Here is a 23,299-nt window from a genome sequence, read left to right as displayed (position 1 = left end):
AGATCTCAGTCCCCTGATTATTAATGGTCCACACCTGTATGTTATCAGGTGACAAATAGCTTAGACTAAGCCCGGGCTTTAGGTAGTCACATTGTGAAGTATTGTTTCATTGAGATGTACTGAGTGTTCTTTCTATGTGCTGTTTGCTTTCATGTTCTGACCTCCCTACCTGTTCTCTGACTCCTGGATTTTTGCCTTTCCCCTTTTGATGCCTTAGCTGGTGTTTTCTGATTTCTGGTTTTGACTCTAGCCTGGACATTGACTACGTTGCTGCTTTACCCTTTGACACTTGTGATTTGTTTTGTAATAAATCACGTTGGTATTTTTATCCACATTCGTCTGCGATTCTGTCCGCATCACAATTGTTGAATAATACATGAATAACTTCATCTACAGTTGCCCCCCAAACCTCCGTCTACTCCAAGGACGATGTGGAGCTGGGCTCTAGAAACACCCTCATCTGTCACCTTACTGGATTCTACCCCTCACGTGTTGGAGTGTCGTGGACTAAGAACAACGTCAATGTGACAGATGGAGTTACTCTGAGCAGACGTTACCCTAATTATGATGGGACTTTCAACCTGGTCTCACGCCTGAGCTTCACTCCAGAGGAGGGCGACATCTACGCCTGCACCGTGGAGCACACGGCCCTGGACAGACCACTGACCAAAACATGGGGTGAGATTTATACCTGCTTACACACCTAATTCTGTTAATGGGTTTATTAATGGATCCAGGAGTGTAACTGTGAATACAGCTTGTAGTCAGACAAAGACTCATTTCCAGAACACAAACATGTGCAGGACAAATAAACCTTTCAAATAAAAGTAATATTATGTTTATCTAAGAAATAATGTAAGATATAATAATGCTACCAGAGCTAAAATAAGTATAAAATAAATCACAGCTGCACATTTCTCAGTAAACTTTGCAAATAAGTTGAACATGCAGACATTTACTTTACCTTTGTATGTCTGTGTTCTACAGATGTGCAGGACACCTTGCCAGGTGTGGGCCTGTCTGTGTACTGTGGAGTGGGTCTGGCTGCTGGAGTGCTGGGAGTCGCTGCTGGAACTTTCTTCCTTGTCAAAGGAAACAACTTTAACTGAGAGTCTGACTGCAAACATCACAGAGAACAGGATGATTAGCATGTTTGTGCAGTTTTTACTCTCCATTCTGTCGTTGTTGAAACATTCTATACCATGTTGTCATGCTGTAATTTAGGCCTAGTGTAATCAAGTCTTTGTTAGTCTATTGTCCACCTAAATTTTATAAAACTAACAATGTAAAAATGTGACATTTTATACTTCCAGAGTACTGTGCTCACATACCGCTGACTTAAAATGACTTAGTTGACCTAATTTTATAATAACCTGTTTGAGTAATATGTTTTTGTCCTGTAAGCTGATGATTATTGTCACGATTGGCCCCTCCCAGTCATCCATGTGCTTTTGTTTTGGTTTCAGTCTTCCATGTGCTTTTGTTTACTTGTCCATGTGCTTTCTTTGTTTTGATTCTTCCCTGTCCTGCCCTCTTGTTTCTTGACTCCGCCCCTAATTGTAACCACCTGTTTTCCACCTGTGTCATGTGAACTGTTGTTATCCCTGTTGTATTTGAGCTCCGTGTTTTCCTTAGTCCCTTGCTGGTCTGTGTTTGTGTAGTTCTGTGTTTCTGTTCATTATGTCATTATGTCTGTACCTCGATCTCTCAGTTTTGGTTCCTTGACCCTGGACTGTTCTGACCCCGAATCTGGATTGGCCCTGAATAAATCTCATTTATCTCCGCATCTGCGTCCGGCTCCTCATCACTCCCCAGCGTTACAGAAAGACCAGCCAACCAACGAGAAAGCGAGACTCCGGTATGTGGTTGTTCCATTGGGATGAAGCTCTGGCCGCTTGTAGACATGTCCCAACGCAACCAAACCGGAGACAGCCTATCCCCTGGCACTGAGGATACACGACGAGATCCCAGGTAAGCGCCTAGGGTCCATCCATCTTGAACAACACTGCAGGAAGGAGCGACATGTAGCGCAAGACAAGGTGAGACGGACGGAATGTGACTGAATAACTGCATCATCAGCACAAACTAACAAGCAGAACAAGCGTCGCTGACTCTGATCAGCTCTCAGCTTCATTACTACAGCCAGACGAAGGAGAAAAAGGTGAGATGAGCTGCTTTTCTGCCATTTACAGGCTTTAAAGTCTTTTCAGCGCTGTTACCATGGTAATGCAGGGCAGTGGAAAAAAAAAACACCTGAAGTCCTGAGCGTCACATTAAGGTCACATGACCACGATATTGAATACATATCCGATCTAAGATCACATATGAAAGTGGCTCAGGTTGGATTTGAAAAGATCAGATTTGTGTCCACACAGCTCTGAAAACACCAGATCTGAGTCACATGAGGGCAGAAAATCAGATTTGTGCCACCTCCACCTGGTAATGTGAACATTGCTTTACTCACTTCCACACAAGGCCTTCAATAGTACTTCATAATTCCCAGCCCTTCTACACTCTGCTCTGGTGAATCTAATATAAACATACACATTATAGATTAAAGCATAACTGACACACATGAAATAAAGCAAATCTAAAAGCCGACTGGACCCTCAGGTGGTTTATTAGACACAGTACATGAGTATTAATTTTGGCATTTTGTTTGTCAATTGTTTCTTTGTAATTCACTCAGTCACTCAAATGCACTAATGACTCTGCCTAGTAACCTGTGATGCAGTGCTGTAGCTGATTCTGATCGGTCAGTGAAGAGTTTATATGATCTGAAACTCACTCTCTGAAACTCTCAGTTGTTGAATGTCGAGGCACAATGATCCTGACTCTGCAGCTGCTGCTGGCACTGAGTCTGACTGTAAGAACTGGTACGTTTACATTTACATTTATTTTATGAATCCTATTTTAATGAAACAAATATTGCATGTTTATATACTGCACTGTCTATACACTGTTTATAACACTAATTAAACTGAATGCAGTAAAAAACCTTTCATTTTCAGTAGTTGTTAATATGCTGTGAGTTGGCTAGAAAAACATAAGTAATGAAAGACAAACGGTGTTGATGTAACATAATTGATTCATTTGAAAATGATGTAGCCGTTTAAATAAGTCACTGCAGGTTCAATACCTTTTCCCCCTGATCCAGCTTCAGACATTATTTCCACCAGTAACACACCGGATTTAATGGAATGGAGGCCTGATTAAGCTGATTCATCTCAAGGATGACCGTTTAAATTTATCTAATTTAATTAAGGCTTAATTAAATGGATTAATCTTAATAAAATATCAATTAAACCGATACATCTTAACGAAGTATCGATTAAACTGATTTAAATTAATGAATTATCGATTAAACCAGGGGCAGGGCTTCGGGGGGGGCTGGGAGGACGGCACGCCCCCAGCCCGGGCCTAGAGGGGGCCTGGAGAGAGGATAAGATTTCAAGTAGCCGGGCCTCTATCACGTCTGAAGAGAGCTGGAGAAGGCGGCCCTCTCCTGACTGTATCCAGATGAGCACGGTATACATCCAAAGGCACAACCTACCTTACATCACCCGTCATTCCAGCTTTACACGGGGCTTTTAAAGGTTGCCACAGTCAGGACTGAGTCACGGTTTCTAAACTTTACAAGACCGACTGACTTTAGTGATGTAGTAGGTGTAAAATATTGAATAAGTTGTTCTGCGTGACTGGCTTTATTTTCACTCTTACATTTAACTTTATGACACGCAAATTTTCATGTGAATCGCCAATATTTTCTCCAAGTGTATTTTGGGTAAAACTCATCACCAACCGTCCACCAACATCATCATCAGATCGTAAACTAAGTGGAGCGTTTTTACTGACTAAGCTAACATGAGTGGCACTAAGTCCCATAAGCGTAAAAGTGAAGCAGCAAAGCGGAAAGAAAAGGAAAAACGAGAGCAAGGAAAAGCCAAGTTACAAAAACTGGACACGTATTTCGTTCGTTGTCCTGATGAACCCGACTTTTTGTTGGCAGCGATTCAGGCCCACCAAAACTGCCAGCACAGCCAGGGAGCCAGGTTAATTACAGGTAGTCATTCTAACAATCACTATTCACAATGTGTGAGTTAGTTGTAGACTGTTGGTGATTGTAAATTGTAGTAGCCCAGCAGAGCATCGTGGACAAGTTCGCGGAGTGCAAGGCTCATCGTATGCCCTTCAAATAGTAGTGAATAGGCCTAAAGTACTTGTGTTTGTGAACATGTGGGCCGCTGAGCCAGTTTTACCAAACTTAAAAGCTACTGATCTGAAATAGATGAAGCGGGTGTGAAAATGATCCGATTGCTATCCGTGGTGCTGAACTGCTTTGAATTTGTGTTGTTTATCATTAGTTACCATGTAGCCTAATGTTTTTGGTGTTCTCTTGGTGTGTTATATTTCATGTCCTTGATGGACTTCAAAATGACAGTTGTTTTCCATGCTTGTACGCCCCACTGTTGTGGGCATGTGTATGTTGTAAAATCATATGACGAGCTTTATTAAATAATAAAGGGTATAAAGGGCCCGGTCATTTGCCCCGCCCCCGGCCGGGCTCTGATTTGTTCCACTAGTGGATTAAACTGATTTAGTTTAATGAAGTATTGATGAAGTAAATTAGCTATTGGATGGTGACTGTGCATGGTTATGTAATCAGTATCTCACTAAATTAAATGAGTGATGTCTGGAGCTGCATCCAGGACAGTATCCAAAACCTTGCTCTTCAATCCTTCTCGCTACTAAAACCCAGAACCCAGATAAATCCAGCAAAGATTTCATTCATCATGACTTCAAGGACAGACACTGGTCAAAATAATAAACCACAAGCTAAGGATTTTAACACTGACTAAATCTGAGAAACACACATGACTAAAAAGTCCATCACGCTGGTGGTGATCTGGTTTTTAAGGGTGTAGCACCTGAACTGTGGAAAACTGCCCACGGCTTTATGGTCTGCTGATTCTGTGGGTTCTATTAAAAGGCAGCTAAAGACAGACTCTTATTTTAGTGGTGTTTGTGTTATCTGTGCACACCACATCTGTATTTACTGTGTAGTGTGTATTTACGTCATGTATTTGAGTTGTGTTTATGGTGTACAGTGCTTTAGTAAAGCGATTTATGTTTCTGAAATGCACTGAGGAAATAAGTTTTACCATCATCAGTCCCTTTAAAGTAAAACATGAGGAAAGGTCCAAAATAAACAGCGGTCAATTAGGGACTCAATTAGCCTTTATGGTGAAAGTAAAATAGGGAAAGCTGGGTTCCTCTGGACAGAATGACTTCAGGATCGCACCTGAAGAGAGTTACCCCTTAAAGTGCGCCCCCAGATGGCCAGAGGGAAAAAGCAGTACAAACACAACTGTCACATCAACAATGTTTTTCTGTAAACGTCATATCGTAACCGTATTCATGTTTGTTTGTGTTTACTCTCATGTTAATGTGTTTACAAGAAAACCAGATGTTAAAGAATGTTTCCAAAATGAGCGATTATTATATTCATGATAGTCTAAGGTTAATTAAAATATGACAAAACTGTTGAGTTACAGTTCTGATTCATAATGTAATCAACTTTAATGAAACATTATGTAATTAAATAAAGTCACATTCATATCTATTTGATTGTCTTATACAGACATATTTGTTACTGTGACTATTCATTTTCTTTTTCTTTGTTTTATCAGCAGATGGATATGATCACTACAGGATAACCGACTGTTTCACCACTTCATCAGATCTGACAGATGTGGAATACATAGATACCTATTATTTTAATAAGGACCCATATATACAGTTTAACAGCACGGTGGGGAAGTGGGTAGGGTTCACCGAGCATGGAGTGAAGTGTGCAGAGCACTGGAATGATGATCTTGATCTGCAGCAGATCAGAGCTGAGGTGGACAGATACTGCAAATTCAACCTGAACATTAATTTCTGTGATGTTTTGGAGAAGACAGGTGAGCATGAAGCAAAGCTGGACTCACAGTCCAGTCCATTTACTTTACTTATTTACAGAGAATATACACTCACCGGCCACTTTATTAGGTTGCTGAAGTGCAGGCCGAGCATCAGAACGGGGAAGAAAGGGGATTTAAGGGGCTTTGAACGTGGCGTGGTTGTTGGTGCCAGACGGGCTGGTCTGAGTATTCCAGAAACTGCTGATCTGCTGGGATTTTCACGCACAAACATCTCTAGGGTTTACAGAGAACGGTCAGAAAAAGAGGAAATATCCAGTGAGCGGTCAGTTGTGTGGACGAAAATGCCTTGTTGATGTGAGAGGTCAGAGGAGAATGGGCAGACTGGTTCCAGATGATAGAAAGACAACAGGAACTCAAATAACCAACCAGAATCTCTGAGGAACGTTTCCAACACCTTGTTGAAAGTGTGACACGAAGAATTAAAGCAGTTCTGAAGGCAAAAGGGGGTCCAACCTTTTACTAGCAATGTGTACCTAATAAAGTGGCCGGTGAGTGTATTTTGTAAAGCAAAGTTTGGCGATAATATTTTTAATGTTGAGGATACGAAGTGGTTAATACAGTGTGTAATTATATGCTATAAAGTGCATTGATCTAAAAATGCTTTTGCAACAAGACAACAAATATTTTACAGCGCGTCATTTGGATGCTTTTGATGAAAACAGTTCTATTTGATATAATAATAAAATGCTAACAGATCAAATAAATGGGAATTCGATTAGAAACACTCCTAAAAATACTAACCTTGTTTCATCCAAAACAAACAACACAAAAACAAGCAATTACACAAACAAACAAACAAACAAAACACCTGTTCACACTAATCGTGTTTGACATTTTTTTATGACGGTGTCATAAATTTGACTGCTTGGTGTATACACTGTAAAAACGATGAAACGATGAAAAATGTTCCTGCACAGAACCTGCATTTCTCACAGTGTATGAACAGTGTACATGTCCCTCAAAGGTACAACAGTAGTTTTAAGGTCCGTTTTTTTTTTAAAGAACCTCCCGATAGTGGAAAGATTTTTCTGACTTGTGTGATAAACACAAACTATTTTTAATATGCTGTCCATTTTGAGCAAGAGACAGTAAAATACATCTTTCCCAGTCACTGAACTCACTGAAGTGTCCCTGCTTTGATGGCAATACAAGAATTCATAATGCATTCCTTCAAATAGTTCACATTCAAATGGAGCGGTGAACCATCTTTTTGGTAAAAGGTTCTTGAATGTGGAACATTTGAGGGAAATCATTATTTTATTGTCTATTGGTGTTTATTTTAGCATCATGCCAGCAGTGCCTCAGTGTGTTCAGTGTGAGTGAGAAAAGCCTGCTGAGAATAGATGCCATATTGCGCACATTTTGTCTGAATGCACTAATATGAATTCATGAAAAGGACGTTTTATTAATGTACTAATAATATCTGCTATTTACAGTGAAGCCGAGGGTCAAACTTGTGGCAGAAAAGCAGGCCAGTGGTGGTCATCCAGCCATGCTGATGTGCAGCGCGTACGACTTCTACCCCCCAGCCATCGATGTGTACTGGCTTAAAGACGGTCAAAAGGTGACCGGTGATGTGACATCCATTGAGGAGATGGCTGATGGAGACTGGTACTACCAGATTCACTCCCACCTGGAGTACATGCCCACATCTGGAGAGAAGATCTCCTGTGTGGTGGATCACATCAGCTCCAAGGAGCCCATCATTTACGACTGGGGTGAGAATAATGAGAGATTATTACAGACTTCACAGCCCGTTTACACTGAGCCAATTCATACTTCCTATGCTGAGCAGATAGTTACCTAATCATGAAAATGTCAAGTAGAAATCTAGTTGATGATGATGTTTTTTGATTAATTGCCATCTGATCATTTCAGGAGCTGATGTAAGACATATTGGAAATACAGTCTGGCAAAAAAAAAACAGCTAAAAGCATCAACTTCTGTGGCTTTTTACACCATAAGTCTCCTAAATCTAGAGTCACTGTTCCCTCTAGGGGTCTTATTAAATGCTGAATCACACAGAGCAAAATGATCTACCATGAGATCATCTCAGGAGATCCCAGTAGAGAAGTCCCTGGATTTACCTGTAACACAGAGAAAGCAGCGCTTATGCAAATCAGACTGATCTGTCTGACAGAGATGCGTTTACATGGGCAAGTACAAACAGAACATTAAAAAGTCTGATCTGGAAATAACATATAAATCTGATATAAAGTTAATTGATAAGTGAAAACAGGCTCTAAATGCAATTAAATGCCAATTATGAATCAGCATGACCCAAAGCCAAATTATAAAGCTATGAAGTTGGTTCCGTTTTTCTGGTGACAGTAAAATGTCTTAATTTACTCAAAGCTTAGTAACATTTAAAGTAATATTAAATATTAATGTTCACACAGATGGCTTTCTTCCTGCATCAGAGAAGAACAAGTTTGCTATTGGAACTTCAGGGCTGGTGTTGGGGATCATCCTGACAGCTGCTGGATTCCTCTACTACAAGAAGAAATCCTCAGGTCAGTTCAGATAAGAGTGAGAGTGACTAGTAATGATCCATTTGGAATACTGATGTATTAATATGATTTACTACAGTTATTAATGTGTTTTACAGGCCGGAACCTGGTGCCCAGTTAAGCTCTGCAGTTCTGGTAAACGTAATTATTTTTTTATGCATGTGTTTCAAATGTTTATACTGATTTTATTATCATACTCAAACATAGATTATATCTGTATTAAAATAAAAAGTGAAATGTTCAGCTCTTACACGTTTATCTGGATTCTTGCAGGTCTTTATGATATTGAGGACTCGGTGATATTAAGGACCTTTAATCTTGGGTGCAAAAGCAGAGGCGTTTGAGACATTTTATCATGTGCGTCCTGTTCATAGAAATTATTTAAACAGCTATTTGTTTCGTAAACTGTTTACTAAAAACACAAGCTTGATTATTTTCTTCTTATGAGTTTTTATGTATTATTAATGATGAGAGGAACTATTAGAAATTATTCTTTACTGCACAAATTTCTGTGAGTTAATGAACAGTTTTAGAGACAAACTGATTGTCACATTGATTTACTACAGCAGGGGTGGCCAATATATATGTATATATATATATTATGCTACACGCTTGTAGCATAAGTTGCCATATTTTCCACGCTGGAAGAAGCCAAAGTCTGTTGCCACGGTGATGCTACACCCCTGCCCCTACCCCTGAGAGGAGAACCTTGCAGCAGAACCACGCGCTGAGCCAGGCTACTAGCTATCCAACCGCTGAAACATGGCAGCGTCAGAGAAAAGTAAAGCCAAACGAAAATATGAGGATGAACACAGAACCTTCTTACCAGAGTGGGAGGATTTGTATTTTTTTATTGAGCGGAAACGGAAGCCGTTCTGTTTGATATGCCAAACTTCGTTATCCAATTTGAAAGCTTCCAATCTTCAGCACCACTTTACCTCACTGCACGCCAACGTGGTGGACAAGCTGCACCACTTGGACAGACAGAACCTTGATCTCCAGGGGAAATTAAAGATGCTCCCTGATCTAGTGCAGTCAGTATTTTCATTTGTTAACAAACTCAAGCTGTTTAAAACTCATCTTAAAAAGGGAGAACTAACACATTTCCAGTCTGTGTCAAATGCAAGTGCCCAAGCATGTAGATTTGACAACAGGCAGTGCCAGTTATCTTCACTTATACCATCTATCAGCATTTGCTATTATACTCAGGAATTCAGATGCAGAAGGGTCTGCACATAAAGCTTGTGCAGAAACATTAGACATTGAAATCACAGTAATAGCGGTGATGTAAGGCGTGACAAACAAGGCAACCATCACCTCCTAAGGTGTGATTTTGTGCCCACAAGATGGCTTGAGCGAAAACCATGTTATGGTCACAAACATCCTCCATGATGCTTGCAAGGCCTATCGTCAGAATATTAATGACAACTACACCTTACACTCTTCTTTCATCCCTTTCTTTCTTATAAAAGTCTTTTATTATGCAGCTTGTGTTAGTGGCAGCCGTCTTCACTTCCTGAATATAAGGAGACAATGCAGATGTTTCCAAACAGCTCCAGGGCAGCGTCAGGGAATCTAGCTAGATGTCAGTTCGTTGGCCACCATTCAGGAACCCGTCTGATCTCCTGTTCCTTCGGCACTGTATCTGTTCTGCTCTGGCATGTCCTAAAACAAAACACATAGACACAGCAGCAGCATCTCATTCTTCTCACACAAACCATGTTGTATGTCCAAGTTTGGTTTAGCCTTAGGGACCATTTTTTATCTGGAGGAACGGGCACTTTCTTTTGATAGTATTTGTCCAAACTATCCATCCATCCATTTTCTAAGCCTCTTCAACGTCAGGGTCGCGGGAGCCTATCCCAGCAGTCATTGGGTGGAAGGCAGGATACACCCTGGACAAGTCGCCAGTCCATCGCAGGGCAGATAGACAGACACAGACAGACTCACACACTCACACATTCACACCTAGGGGCAATGTAGCACATCCAATCAACCTGACTGCATGTCTTTGGACTGTGGGAGGAAACCCACGCAGACACAGGGAGAACATGCAAACTCCACACAGAGAGGACCCCGGTCACCTGGCTGGGGAATCGAACCCAGCTGCTCTGACAATGAAAATGTCATCAGACCAATCAGGTGCCACCCTACCACCCCTCTGTGTGGTAGTTTTCTCTCCTGCCATGGGCTTACGGTAACAGGCCACGATTAGGACTCCAGCTCTAAGCTCCATTTCTCTGTGGTCAGAATGAAATCGTCTCTAGCGCCCCCTGCGTTCAATAAAAATGTTCAGAGCCCCACACGTTTTCTCCTGTGAACACTCTTCTCTCAAATACAACCGGATCCTCTGAAATACGAAGTCGTTAAAGAGTTGAAATATGGATATTTCAGCTAAAGTTACTGTTCACGTCATTAGACTGGCAGCCTCCTTAAGCCAGTCATCTGATTTACTGATAAACTGATTTCGCCTCTCAGAATATCCTAATTATTACTCTAATGCTGGTGACATTTTCTCGGGACATTCTCCAGCTTTGTGTTCGACTTTTCCTGTTCCTGTTAAGTGGAACAGGGAAATTCGAACAAGCAGCCAGAGAAAAGAAGCTGACTTCAGCTTCATGGAGAGTTGAAAGGCCTGATATGAGGAGGTTGCTCTGTTTCCGCTGAACAGCTGAGAAACATTAACAAATTTTTACTGTTTCTCAGAACTAACAGTTCAGTATTTTGTCTTGTTTGCTAATGTTTGTGATAGCCAATCAAAGCAGCTGCATCATTTAAGGTGGACCGGGAACATTCAAAGAAGAAGCTGCGAAAAAATAAGCTGAATTCAGCCTCATAGTTTTAACACGGGTAGTGTCTTTGCCTATCATAATATCACAAATAGAGGATTTATTTACGGGTATATCTGTAATTATGCGCTATGGTAGAACATTTTGATAAGGTAGCTCAGCTCGCCAGAGCACCGCCACAGCCCGCCGTAGCTTCATGTAGCTTAGTGACATCAAATTGATGCGCAGTAGCTTTAGCTCGCATGTAGCAATATTAGTATTATAGTTCTTTAATGACCCCATAATTCAGAGGATCTAGTGGTATTCGGGAAAAAAATGTACACAGAAAAAAACGAATTGGGTTCTGAACATTTTGTGTGGGCCAGACTTGGGCCAAATGTCCTGAGCCGGGCTAGAGTTGGGTTATGGCATGTGCATGTGTCTATAGACGTAGGGCAAATGATCTTCTTGCCTCACACTACTTGCCATCCCCACATCCATGATGAAAATGAAAGGTGATTGTACTTTTGCTGTCAAGGTACCATCTCACACAGAAGATATTAAATCGTCCTCTCTGGCAACTTTTCTCTGTCTAAAGTTTCATTTCAAAAATCATTTTTATACAATAGCTTTGATTCATACTCATAGATTGTAGGCCAAATATGTCCCAGTTAGGAAGACATTATGTGGATGTGTATATTGATTTTATAATTTGAGCTTAAAAAAATTGAAATAATTGGCAAAAGCAGTATTTGTGTGTTACTACGTAAAGCCGCTGTATTACCAGGTTTTAGGTGGACTGACGCAGGATGAGGATTAGGCATGGTGTGCTGGTAATGCAGATCTACTAAGACCAAAATATTCATCATAGATTACAGGAGAAAGAAAACAGAGATCAGATCATTAATCATCAATGGGGACTGCGTGGAGAGGGTGGCAGACTTCCGCTTCTTGGAAGTCCACATTGAGGAGAGCCTATCCTGGAGTGTGAACACCTCTGAGCTGCTGAAAAGGCCCGGCAGAGACTGGACTGCCTGAGAACACTCAGGAGGAACAACATCACACAAAGACTGCTGGTGACCTTTTACTGTAGCTCCATTGACAGCATACTAACATACTGCGTATGGTACACCAGCTGCACTGCGGCTCAGTGGAAAGCACTCCCACTACATCAACTCCTCCCAAAAGATAGTCGGCTGCCCTCTTCCCACACTGGAAGAACTACACAGTTCCCGTTGTCTCAAAAAAGCCCAGAATTATATTATAAAGGACACCCACCATCCTGGTCATTAACGGTTTGAACTGCTGCCTTCAGGCAGGTGGTACAGATCAATTAATGCAAGGGCAAAAAGACTCAAACATAGTTTTTATCCAACTGCAGTAGCAACCCGCAATGCTGCAAAAACAAAATGGATGGAGGCAATGACAGAAAGTATGCATGTCTGTAGATGTAAGTCCATATTGGTGTGTTTAGGTAAGCTGCAATGACAATGACAATAAAGGCTTAAACCTAAACCTAAATTGTTTTGGTGTTTTTGGTGTCTAACCCATCTAATGTGGACCTGTGATAAATTGTCTCCTGGTCATTATAACATGAACATGTGATCAATTTTTTGGGTCTGAACTGAATTCCTCTGGCACTCTTTTGGTACATATCTGACTTGCAACCATACACTGGACACCTGACGGACCTTCAGCACTGAAATGTTGAAAAAATGTTCAGTGTTGATAAAATGGCGAAACAATGTTCATTTTAAGTGGTTCTAACAAAATCCTTATGAACATTGAATTTTTAACTTCAGCATCCTACATTATAAATATGACCATAATTAGTATTTTTTTTAGCATTTTGTCATTTTTGATCATGAAACTACTTCAGAAATGTACATTTAAATAAAAAATGGAAAACAAGAACAATATCTAGAAAGTGAAGTTTGTGAAGAAAATTAAATAAATACAACACTGAACTGTCATTTGTATCACAAACTGAACATTTATATCAAATTAAAAATGATAAATGTTGAATATAAGTTTGGAAGAGTTTTCCCAAGCCCACCCGTATTTAGGCGGCTAGACTCCACCTGTTTTGAGTCATCAACGTTCAACCAGGCGAAAACGGCGCTTCTGGAAACTTCGGGAGGCGTTAAAACGCGTTTGGTGAGTAACGCTTGGTTTATTTGATGTACCAACACTTTTCCGTCAGACATTTACTCGAATCCAGTCCCAGAGCTGACGTGTCTGTGTCGGACTGTTTATGTGTTAAAACGAAAACGAGCGATTGCTAACAGTTAGCTAAGCTAGGTAAGCTAACAGTTAGCCGGGGTCAGCTATGCTAAGCTAGCGAGTCGCTGTTTTTATTGTTTGTTCTCACAAAGTAACGTAAGAGATTCTAACGACAGTAACACGACACGTTACGTTTAAAGGTGTTATTTTAAATCTAGGTCGGCAGTGTCGAAGCGTAAATGTAATAAACGGAGTTGCTATGTGAGTTAGCTCTAGCTTAGCTAGTGTTAGCAGCCAGCTAAGCTAGTTAGCTAACAGCCGTGCTGGACGACCGTTTAGAGGATAAAACAGAAGCGCGAGGGAGGGACGTCGAGTGACTGGCGCTGGTCTTAAAGTTAAAACAGCAAGTTTAAACTTATCCTGACTAAACTAAGGTGTGGTTTGGTGCTGCCCTGTGGTTTACATGCTTATATGTGTATATCTGAAACGATTAATGTTGGGTTGAGCATCCACTTTATGAAGAGATCTATTTATATATGATAAGGGGATTAAGATGATGTACTATAGCAGAAGAAAACATCGCTGACTAGAGGTCTGTCAGACTAAGACGCTCAGTCTTTCGCCCTCTCTCATGCCGCGTTCTCCTTCAGTAATACTTATTATAACGATAATGACTTCTGTAGTAACTTCATCATGACTTCTTATACTCAAGTAACTTAAAAACGTGTGCAAATATTGATTGAATATTTCTAATATGTTTTATGTAATATTTTACTTTGTCCACCCTGCTGCTCCTGGCCTACTAGGAGAGGTTAGGATGAAGATATTGGAAGCAATATCTGCTGGATTTGAGAGGCTTGTGAGCTTAAGCAAATGCGGTTAGTCAACGTAAATATGTGTCCATTTCAATTATTTTAAGTATTATAGTATTTTAAAACCTTTATTAAACATGTTATCTTCCTACAGCCATCCATCTACTGCTTCAGGACTTAGAGCTTGTCACAGGTACTTTTATTCATAGTAACGTTTGTAATGTCGCTGTCTGGATGGTTAGTGTTTCTTTACGTATATTACTACACCTGTAGCACAAGATATTGCTAGTGTTATGTATTTGAAACAACGGCTCACCTGCCTTGCTTTTTTTTAACTAGCTGCTGTTCTTTTAGGGTCAATTAGTAGTAATATTATTATTATTATTATTATTATTATTGTTATTATTATTATAGAGTATAGGCTAGTGCCATGTTCTTTTTTTAAAATAATCAATAAGTTATTTGTCCTTTTCTCCTCGCTGCTCTGTTGCAGTTTACTGTCCCTCACTCCCAGTTCCATAAGCACTCTTGCATTCAGTGTCAGTGCACATCACTGGTGTATTTATTCTGAGTGTTCACCATCACAGCACTCAGCGTATAAGACTTCAATGCAAACACACTTTTATATCCACTGAGACAGAGCGGCAAAAACAGTTTATTTTATGCGTAGACATCCCAGGACACTGCGGCTCAGGATTAATGTAGTCTGTCATACATCCCTTTGCACAGCAGGTGGCACTAGTGAGAACGATTCAGTGAGGCTTCGGGTAAAGAACCTTTTGGCGAACCTTTGGGCTGGAAAGCCCCGCCGGTTCATGAAGCCTCGTTTTGCCATCACTACTATTCACTACATCTTACCCGTACAAGCATCTGTTATGCTTCTAACAAAACCAGTAAAACCAGAGAACTTGTAGAGCGAATTCCCACTCAAACACTAGAGGACGCACCCAAGTCCAAAATGAATGGGTTGATATGGAGCATTTGACCAAAATCATAGTTTATAAATGTTTAGACTTTTTTATGTAAAAGAATTCCTTAATTTCCTGAACAGTATAAACATTTTAACTATTATATTTTTTAAGAGCTTTTAAACTCGAGTTATCGGAGATTTTAAAAGCGCCTCATGTACGTTCGTGACGTCAGCGAGCGCGAACAGCCAATGAGCTGCCCCGCTCGCCCATCAATCATCCCGCTCTAGCAGTAAAGCCCGCCCCCTGCTGCCCGAAACCCGTTTACTGTAGAAACAATAAATGATACAGGTAAGATTTCTTTGTTTTTTGTGTTTTTTAGTGAAATCCATCCTCCTACTGTCTAAAACTAAAGGAAAGTTCTGGGCGAGTGATTAGAAACTGCTCCTCGTTTTTAACCGTTGAGCTCCATTCACTCCCATTCATTGAGGACTGACTCGCGGGCGCCCTCTGCTGGTCAGCAGTGCTGTTTTTGATATAAGGGGCGAATAGGAAGTGGAGAGACTCCTGTTTACTCTGGGTGTCACAGAACCTGAGGCCCCAGCTAGAACATATGGGAGGAACCAAAGACTGTACGAGCAAAGCTGTTTAACTATTAACTCTTCATTACACGAAGACATCAATTAAAAACAAAATGAAGTTGTAGAGAAGTTCACACTACAAATATCCCCAAATTATTAGGGAAAACGAATAAAGCACACACACACACACACACACGCGTCTGCTAAGCCGCTTCTCCCTTTGGGTCGCGGGGGGTGCTAGAGCCTATCCCAGTGGTCATCGGGCGGAAGGCAGGATACAGCCTGGACAGGCCGCCAGTCCATCATAGGGCAGACATTCACTCACACCTAGGGGCAAAATTTAGCACATCCATTTGGCCCAACTGCATGTCTTTGTCTTTGGGAGGAAACCCACACAGAGAGGACTGTGATTGCCCGGCCAGGGAAGCGAACCCAGGCTGTTCTTGCTGTGAGGCGACAGCGCTACAAATAAAATAGGAAAAAATAAATAATAAAAAATGTCTCAGCTACACGAACAGGTGATAGAAGAAAATAAATCAATTCCATCAAAACATGAAGACGAGTGTTTTTACAGCAGGAATATTTGGTCAGTCACAGCACAGTCTCCTCAGAAAGTCTAATAACTTTGATATTAAGGTTCATCCACTGTTTTATGGACATCTGTGAAGCAGTTAGTGAGTCATTTGTTTTGTAGTTTTTCTTTGCATTATAATTTGTTTATTACTCTTTAGCTGATGATGTAAACAACATTGTAAAAAGTGTATCATCACCAGGTACCACTGGATGGTAGTCCAGCTGTGCCTGGAGTTGTCTGGAGAGCAGGAGCCCTGATCTCCACCACAGAACAAAGCTGGATGCCCACTGCACTGGGCACAGCAGCCATATACCCTCAACTATGGCCACTCCTGTATGGCCATCCAGCCGTGCTCCCCTGCTGAAATTGGTTGATCCTTTGTTTTCTACCAACCATTAGACTGTTTTTTTAGAAGAGGGTAAGGATTTAGGGCACAAGACCAGATCTTTTATTCTTGAGTAATATTCCATCTTTTTTGTTGCAGTGATCTCTCATCAATCACAACAAGCCTTCAACTCAGGTGAATAATGATACATGAACCACTGGACGCCGATCCAGCTGTGAACCCTGTCCAGTCCCTGCTGGAGTTGGTAAGACATTAGGAGCGCCGCTCATCATCACTGAGCATAACAGCCCAGCCATCCTGCCGTGCATTTCTGCCGGCTTTTATATTTTATACCATATATCAGACTTTTTTTACCTAAAGGTTAAGAATTGCCTAATTATTTCAGCGGACATGTAAACATCATACTGTGATTTCTTATAACGGATGAAATGAAGAATATTTTTCATCTTCTAGATGATCTACATTCGTATTTACCTCTAAAGTCACTCCGAAAAGCCTCCAAGAGGACTCATTCAAAATTTGTTCAAAATAGTTTGTATCTGTTTTTAAAATTATAGATGAATAAAAAAACATAAATAGAATAAAATAGAATTACACACAATGAACTTATCAAAAATTCCCAAAAGTTCTGGTGAAAGAGTAAAAGCCATTTCCGGACAGTGTAGTTCTGTCCACTTTACAGATGATTTAATGAGAACCAAATTTTCTTGTCCCATGTCCGCCTACAGGGTGAGGTTTACTAACTAGGCTCATGTTTGTATGTGGGGTAAAAGCTCCCGTGGCTGTTTTATTGAATGGTTTAATAATTAAATAATTAAATGTTTTAATGGTTTAATAATCCACTGTTATTGAGTTTTTGTACTGTAGCATTATTGAATCTGTTGATGTGTGCTGCCATGTTGCCTGTTCAGACTCAACCAGTTCAGATTCTGAATGGCAGGGCACACACAGATGAGGTACAGTGTGGTGGAAAATTATTTGCCCCTTCCCAATTTCTTCTGTTTTTGCATTTGTCACAATTGAATGTTTCAGATCAACTACTTTTAATATTAGACAGAGATCTTGTTTAGCCCAAGTGAACCAAAAAAAGAGGTGAAGAAGAGGGTGCAGGCAGGATGGAGTGGGTGGAGACGGGTGTCAGGGCTGATGTGTGACAGAAGGATAGCAGCAAGAGTGAAAGGGAAGGTTTACAAGACAGCAGTGCGTCCTGCTATGATGTTTGGTTTGGAGACTGTGGCTCTGTCTAAAAGACAGGAGGCTGAGCTGGAGGTGGCGGAGATGAAGATGCTGAGATTTTTGTTGGGAGTGACAAGGATGGACAAGATTAGAAATGAGCAGATCAGAGGGACGGTGAAGGTGGAGCAGTTTGGAGCCCAAGTGAACACACAATGCTGTTTTTAAGTGATTATTTCATTTATTAAAGGAAGAATGCTTTTCAGCCTTTTTAGCTTTTCAATCTAAACATCACTTCAACAGAACCAGTTTGGCAATGTGAAGCAGACTAGGTCTGAAGAAGCAGCACATGATGCCACGTTCTGAAGAGATTCAAATCCAGATGTGAAACAGAGTAATTTAAGTCTGCCAGCCTGGAAAGGGTTACAAAGCCATTGCTGAGAAAACTTGGAACAGTGGGGAACCTTCTCAGGAGTGGCCGCCCTACCAAAATTGCACCAAGAGCGCATGGACGACTCCTCCAGGAGGTCACAAAATAACCTAGACAAACATCTAAAGTACTACAGGCCTCACTTGCCTCAGTTAAGGTCGTGTATACAATTCTACAGTAAAAAAGAAACTGGGCCAAAATAGTGGCAGTGGGAGAGCTGCAGGGTGCAAATCCTCACTCCTGGCCAAAGAACACAAAGCCTCGTCTCACATTTGCCCAAAAACATCTCGATGACCCCACAAGGCTTTTGGGATAATATTTTGATGACTGATGAGTCAAAGGATCTCATTACAAAGCTAACAGTGCATTCCATCATAAGAACGTCATACCAACAGTGAAACATGGTGGTGAGAGTCTGATGGTCTGGGGCTTCTTTGCTTCTGCAGCACCTGGATGACATAAAGGCCGAATCCTTTTCATAGTATTTCACACTGCTGCAACAATTGTAATAGGTACTATCAGAGGTGTTGGTCAGAATTTTGGGCTGCTTAAAAATTTCATGTGGGGGCCTCGTTTCATTTTCCATAGCAGAACCTGTCATAGCATTAAAACTTGACAAAGACCCAATCTTATTTCAACCCTTCACCCCTTCCACTGAGACCTTAGCCCTCTGTTCTTTGCGTTCCCGACTAGGGGTGGGGAGTCCTGTTTTTTGTTGAGATAGATGTGTAGGGCAAAGTGTTTGGGCTGCATGACCCTCCAAGCAGAGGTTTTTCAGACACTCAAAATGTGTTATGAGAAAAAAATCATTCGAAGCACGAACGACCCAGAAATGTGAGAACTTTCTCTATTAAAAGTTCAGATAACCACTGTATTATCTTAGTTTAATGTTGTTTCAGTGTATTATGGTCATTTTCTTCATAACAAGTATAAAAATTGCTAAAGGTATGTTAATATCTCTCCCGTCCATCTTAAATAGTCCAGCAGTTCCGATGGCTGAAGCGCCAGAATGTAATTGCTGCACCATTTAAAGAGGAATGAGAAAATTTGAACAAGAATACCTGATTCAGCTTCATATCACCAATGAATTAGCGGGGGGTGATAATAAATAATTGTCCCCCTCTTTGAAAGTGTATGTTAGACTAAATGTAACTAAAGCCCAGCAGTGAGGAGCTGAACTTTACCCTCCTCTGCTGTCACTGAAGTCGGGCTGGGTCGCCTACAGAGCAGCACTAGTAGCCTGTTAATGAAGCAGTGTTTTTATTCATTCATTCATTTATTTATTTATTCATTTATTTATTTATTTTTATTTGAGGGTCCCATTTCATAGGGCAAGATTTCAACCACTACCCTTTGTAACTTCATTCCAAGGGGTTAGGGGGACGCTCGAAAACAAGGGGTAGGGGTAAAAAGAGAGAAATGGGATTGAGCTGTAACAATGATAATTGATCGAACCATGAATTCTGCTCTGTATCAGAAAGTCCTGAAGGGGAACATCCTCCCGTCAGCTTTTTTTTCAGAGTGCTGCGCAGCTGCTTAGCGAAGCCTATGGCTGATGATGGCTGGGAAAAGGTCTGAGGAGTCGGTGTTTATAAAGCTTTGAAATTTGCATGACCTGCAGTGACTGTGAGCCAGCATTAGCCCTAACAAACTAAGTAAGGTCTTTGGTAGAAGTTATCTGAGAGCACAGATCTCTTGGGGTGCCCAAACTTTTGCATGTTGCTTCTTTCTTTTTCCCCCTCTAAAGCTGTCCAAACAAAAATAATGCACTAATCTTGGTTTGTAAGAGAAATTCTGACCAGCATTGCCCAAACTTTTGCATGCCACTGTACATGCTTATAACACCGTGTGTGATGAGGTTTTTTTCTTTGGATCATTAAAAAGTTCCTTTATTTCTTAACTCTTAACCATCAATCTGATGTAAGTTAATCTCCATCTCATCTGTAAAGATCATAAGACTTGGTGTTAGAACTCTACAGCATTTTAAAGTAGTTTTAATGTGAGACTAAGGCCCAATCCCATTTCTTACCTCTACCCCTTGTTTTCGAGCGTCACCCTAATGCACGAAATCATGCCCTATGAAATGGGACAGCCTTCCAAAAATAACCAAACAAACAAAGAAAAAAAACGAGAAAAAAACATTGCTTCATTAACAGCTACTAGTGCTGCTCTGTAGGCGACCCTGCCCGTCTGCAGTGACAGCAGAGGAGGGTAAAGTTCAGCTCCTCACTGCTGGGCTTTAGTTACATTTAGATCATTGTATGATTTAAAAGAGAGGGGCAATTATTTATCACCCACCACTAATTCTTCAGTGATTTGAAGCTGTAATCAGATATTCGCCAGATACTTGTTTGAATTTTCCTGTTCCACCTTAAATGGAGCAGCAGTTACATTCTGGCACTTCAGGCATCAGAACTGCTGGACTATTTAAGACATTAGCACGCTGTTAGCGATTTTTCATGCTTGTAATCATAATACACTAAAATGACATTAAACTAGGATCATACAGTGGTTATTGGAATTTTTAACTGAGAAAATTCTCACATTTGTGTGTTTCTTTGGTCACTTGTTTAGCCATCTGGCCGTTTTTTCTGTTTTTCTCACAACACTCCATTTGCAGGGCCATGTAGCCCTCATACTTCACTTGTACCCCTCTATCTAAAAAAAAAAACAAAAAACTGAGGTATCTTACCCCTATATATGAATACACAAAACAGAGGTCTAAGGACTCAGTGGTATGGGCAAAGGGTGAAATTGGACTGGGCCTAACTCATATTGGTCATAATTAGCCATAATTCTCTTTGCTCAGCCATACAGTTTGTAAATAAATGCTATGTTGGCGGTTCATTGGTGCCAACCAAGGTAAGCTTAAGTATAAACGGGCAGGAACAAGATAACCCTCAGTATAATGAAAACAAACACCTCTCTGTGTTCTGCTGAGTGGCATTACTGATACACTATATTGTCAAAAGTTTTCACTCACCCATGCAAATCACTGAATTCAGGTGTTCCAGTCACTTCCATGGCCACAGGTGTATAAAGCCGAGCCCCTAGGCCTGCAGACTGCTTCTACAGACATTAGTGAAAGAATGGGTCGCTCTCAGGAGCTCAATGAATTCCAGCGTGGTACCGTGATCGGACGCCACCTGTGCAGCAAGTCCAGTCGTGAAATTTCCTCACTACTAAATATTCCACAGTCCACTGTCAGTGGGATTATAACAAAGTGGAAGTGATTGGGAACGACAGCAACTCAGCCACAAAGTGGTCGGCCACGTAAAATGACAGCGCGTCAGCGGATGCTGAGGCGAATTGTGTGCAGGGGGTGCCAACTTTCTGCAGAGTCAATGACTACAGACCTCCAAACTTCATGTAGCCTTCAGGCCAGCTCAAGAACAGCGTAGAGAGCTTCATGGAATGGGTTTCCATGGCCGAGCAGCTGCATCCAAGCCTTACATCAACAAGTGCAATGCAAAGTGTGGAATGCAGTGGTGTAAAGCGCCGCCACTGGACTCTAGAGCAGTGGAGACGTGTTCTCTGGAGTGACCAATCACACTTGTCTGTCTGGCAATCCAATGGACGACTCTTGGTTTGGCGGTTGCCAGGAGACGGTACTTGTCTGACTGCATTGTGCCGAGTGTAAAGTTTGGTGGAGGGGGGATCATGGTGTGGAGTTGTTTTTCAGGAGTTGGGCTCGGCCCCTTAGTTCCAGTGAAAGGAACTCTTAAAGCTTCAGCACCAAGAGATTTTGGACAATTTCATGCTCCCAACTTTGTGGGAACAGTTTGGGGACGGCCCCTTCCTGCTCCAACATGACTGCACACCAGTGCACAAAGCAGGTCCATAAAGACGTGGATGAGCAAGTTTGGTGTTGAAGAACTTGACTGGCCTGCACAGAGTCCTGACCAATCCTGACCACCTTTGGAGGAATTAGAGTGAAGAATGCGAGCCAGGCCTTCTCGTCCAACATAAGTGTGTGACCTCACATATGCGCTTCTGGAAGAGCGGCCAGAAATTTCCATAACCACACTCCTAAACCTTGTGTAAAGCCTTCCCAGAAGAGTTGAAGCTGTTATAGCATATATATATATATATAGTTGTATGCAAAAGTTTGGTCACCCCTGGTCAAATAGCGTAAATAAGTAAACACATCCTGTACAAAGACCGCACTTCTGCACCATTTTAATGCACATTTACAGTTTATTTACTGAATTTAATGCACTGGTGGAAAAAAAAAACATAAAATGTGACTTGTGCAAAAGTCATGGTGCATTTTTATACATATATACTTTCATATGTATATGTATATGTTATATGTTATATATGTTTTCAATGTGTTTAAGCTCAGCAAATAAATAGGAATTGTATACTGGAATTAAATTAGCAGAAAATCTCTTATTTAAGTGTGTTCTCTGTTTAGGATGTGTAAACATGTTATTTCAGTGAGGGTGGTCAGACCTGCTGAAGTTTAGTTAGTGTAATGTTTCTAGAGAGAAGGTAATGAGTGTGATCCTTAGTGTTTTGGCTTGTTATCTCATTTTTATTAGCTGATAAAGTCTTTTCTAGACCATGCACGGTGCAAGGCTGTCTGAACTCAAAGCAAACTCTGACCTTCCTCCATTGTTAGAGGTGGGTGGTGTGTCGTCGGAGGGCTTTTATGTACAGTAACTGCTCTCAGATCATCAGTTTTGTGGACATCTCTAGTCCAGGATGATGGTTCCTTCACTGATAGCTGCCATGCTGCTCCTCCTCCACAGCGCTGCAGCAGATCTCTCTGACGAACCGTAAGAACCTTCATTTCTTCTCTTATTAGCTTGAGATTTTTCATTAGCAGAACTGGGCAGAAATCTAATTTCAAGCAAAAGTTTCAATTCCATTGTCAAATTGCATATTTTCTTGATTTTTGAGTAAAAATAAGTTAACATCATCTACAGGGAACAAACACAAAATCGATTTTTTAGGTTTTAGTGCAGTTTTTATTGATTTGTTGGGT

The 23,299-nt window shown here is 41.0% G+C and overlaps 3 protein-coding genes across 5 annotated transcripts in view; all 3 read left to right on the top strand.

Moving 5' to 3' along the window:
- LOC108415681 (H-2 class II histocompatibility antigen, A-Q alpha chain-like) overlaps nt 1-1,786 on the top strand; it is a 4,039-nt gene extending 2,253 nt beyond the window's left edge. Inside the window, exons 3-4 of the mRNA XM_017688732.2 lie at nt 397-678; nt 988-1,786. Of these exons, the coding sequence (XP_017544221.2) occupies nt 397-678; nt 988-1,109 (404 nt within the window). The 3' untranslated portion in view covers nt 1,110-1,786. The remainder of the gene's footprint in view (nt 1-396; nt 679-987) is intronic.
- A 153-nt stretch (nt 1,787-1,939) lies between these two features.
- LOC108415680 (H-2 class II histocompatibility antigen, E-S beta chain-like) lies at nt 1,940-12,752 on the top strand. Of its 3 annotated transcripts, none has more exons than XM_037536036.1 (6): nt 1,940-2,876; nt 5,691-5,963; nt 7,421-7,702; nt 8,384-8,497; nt 8,593-8,629; nt 12,134-12,752. In XM_037536036.1, the coding sequence occupies exons 1-5, from the start codon at nt 2,825-2,827 to the stop codon at nt 8,613-8,615; spliced, it is 744 nt and encodes a 247-aa protein (XP_037391933.1). In that variant the 5' UTR covers nt 1,940-2,824; the 3' UTR covers nt 8,616-8,629; nt 12,134-12,752. The 3 variants fall into 3 exon arrangements, with proteins under 3 accessions (XP_037391933.1, XP_037391934.1, XP_037391932.1); XM_037536037.1 differs by lacking the exon at nt 12,134-12,752 and adding an exon at nt 8,768-10,337; XM_037536035.1 differs by lacking the exon at nt 12,134-12,752 and having other exon boundaries at nt 1,940-2,161; nt 2,805-2,876; nt 8,593-8,744.
- Nucleotides 12,753-23,016: 10,264 nt separating this feature from the next.
- Nucleotides 23,017-23,299, top strand: part of LOC108414600 (alpha-2-macroglobulin-like protein 1) — a 48,227-nt gene continuing 47,944 nt past the window's right edge. Inside the window, exon 1 of the mRNA XM_037535996.1 lies at nt 23,017-23,090. Within this exon, the coding sequence (XP_037391893.1) occupies nt 23,017-23,090 (74 nt within the window). The remainder of the gene's footprint in view (nt 23,091-23,299) is intronic.

This window comes from Pygocentrus nattereri, chromosome 29 (genome assembly GCF_015220715.1).
Source record: "Pygocentrus nattereri isolate fPygNat1 chromosome 29, fPygNat1.pri, whole genome shotgun sequence".
Lineage (NCBI taxonomy): Eukaryota > Metazoa > Chordata > Actinopteri > Characiformes > Serrasalmidae > Pygocentrus > Pygocentrus nattereri.
The sequence above is the reverse complement of the archived record's forward strand: the minus strand, read 5'-3'. Positions and strand labels throughout refer to the sequence as shown.

Coding starts and splice junctions, on each gene's coding strand:
- LOC108415680 (XM_037536036.1), top strand. CDS start 2,825: ATGATCCTGACTCTGCAGCTGCTGCTGGCACTGAGTCTGACTGTAAGA. Junction 2,877..5,690: donor GAGTCTGACTGTAAGAACTG/GTACGTTTACAT, acceptor TTGTTTTATCAG/CAGATGGATATGATCACTAC. Junction 7,703..8,383: donor GCCCATCATTTACGACTGGG/GTGAGAATAATG, acceptor ATGTTCACACAG/ATGGCTTTCTTCCTGCATCA.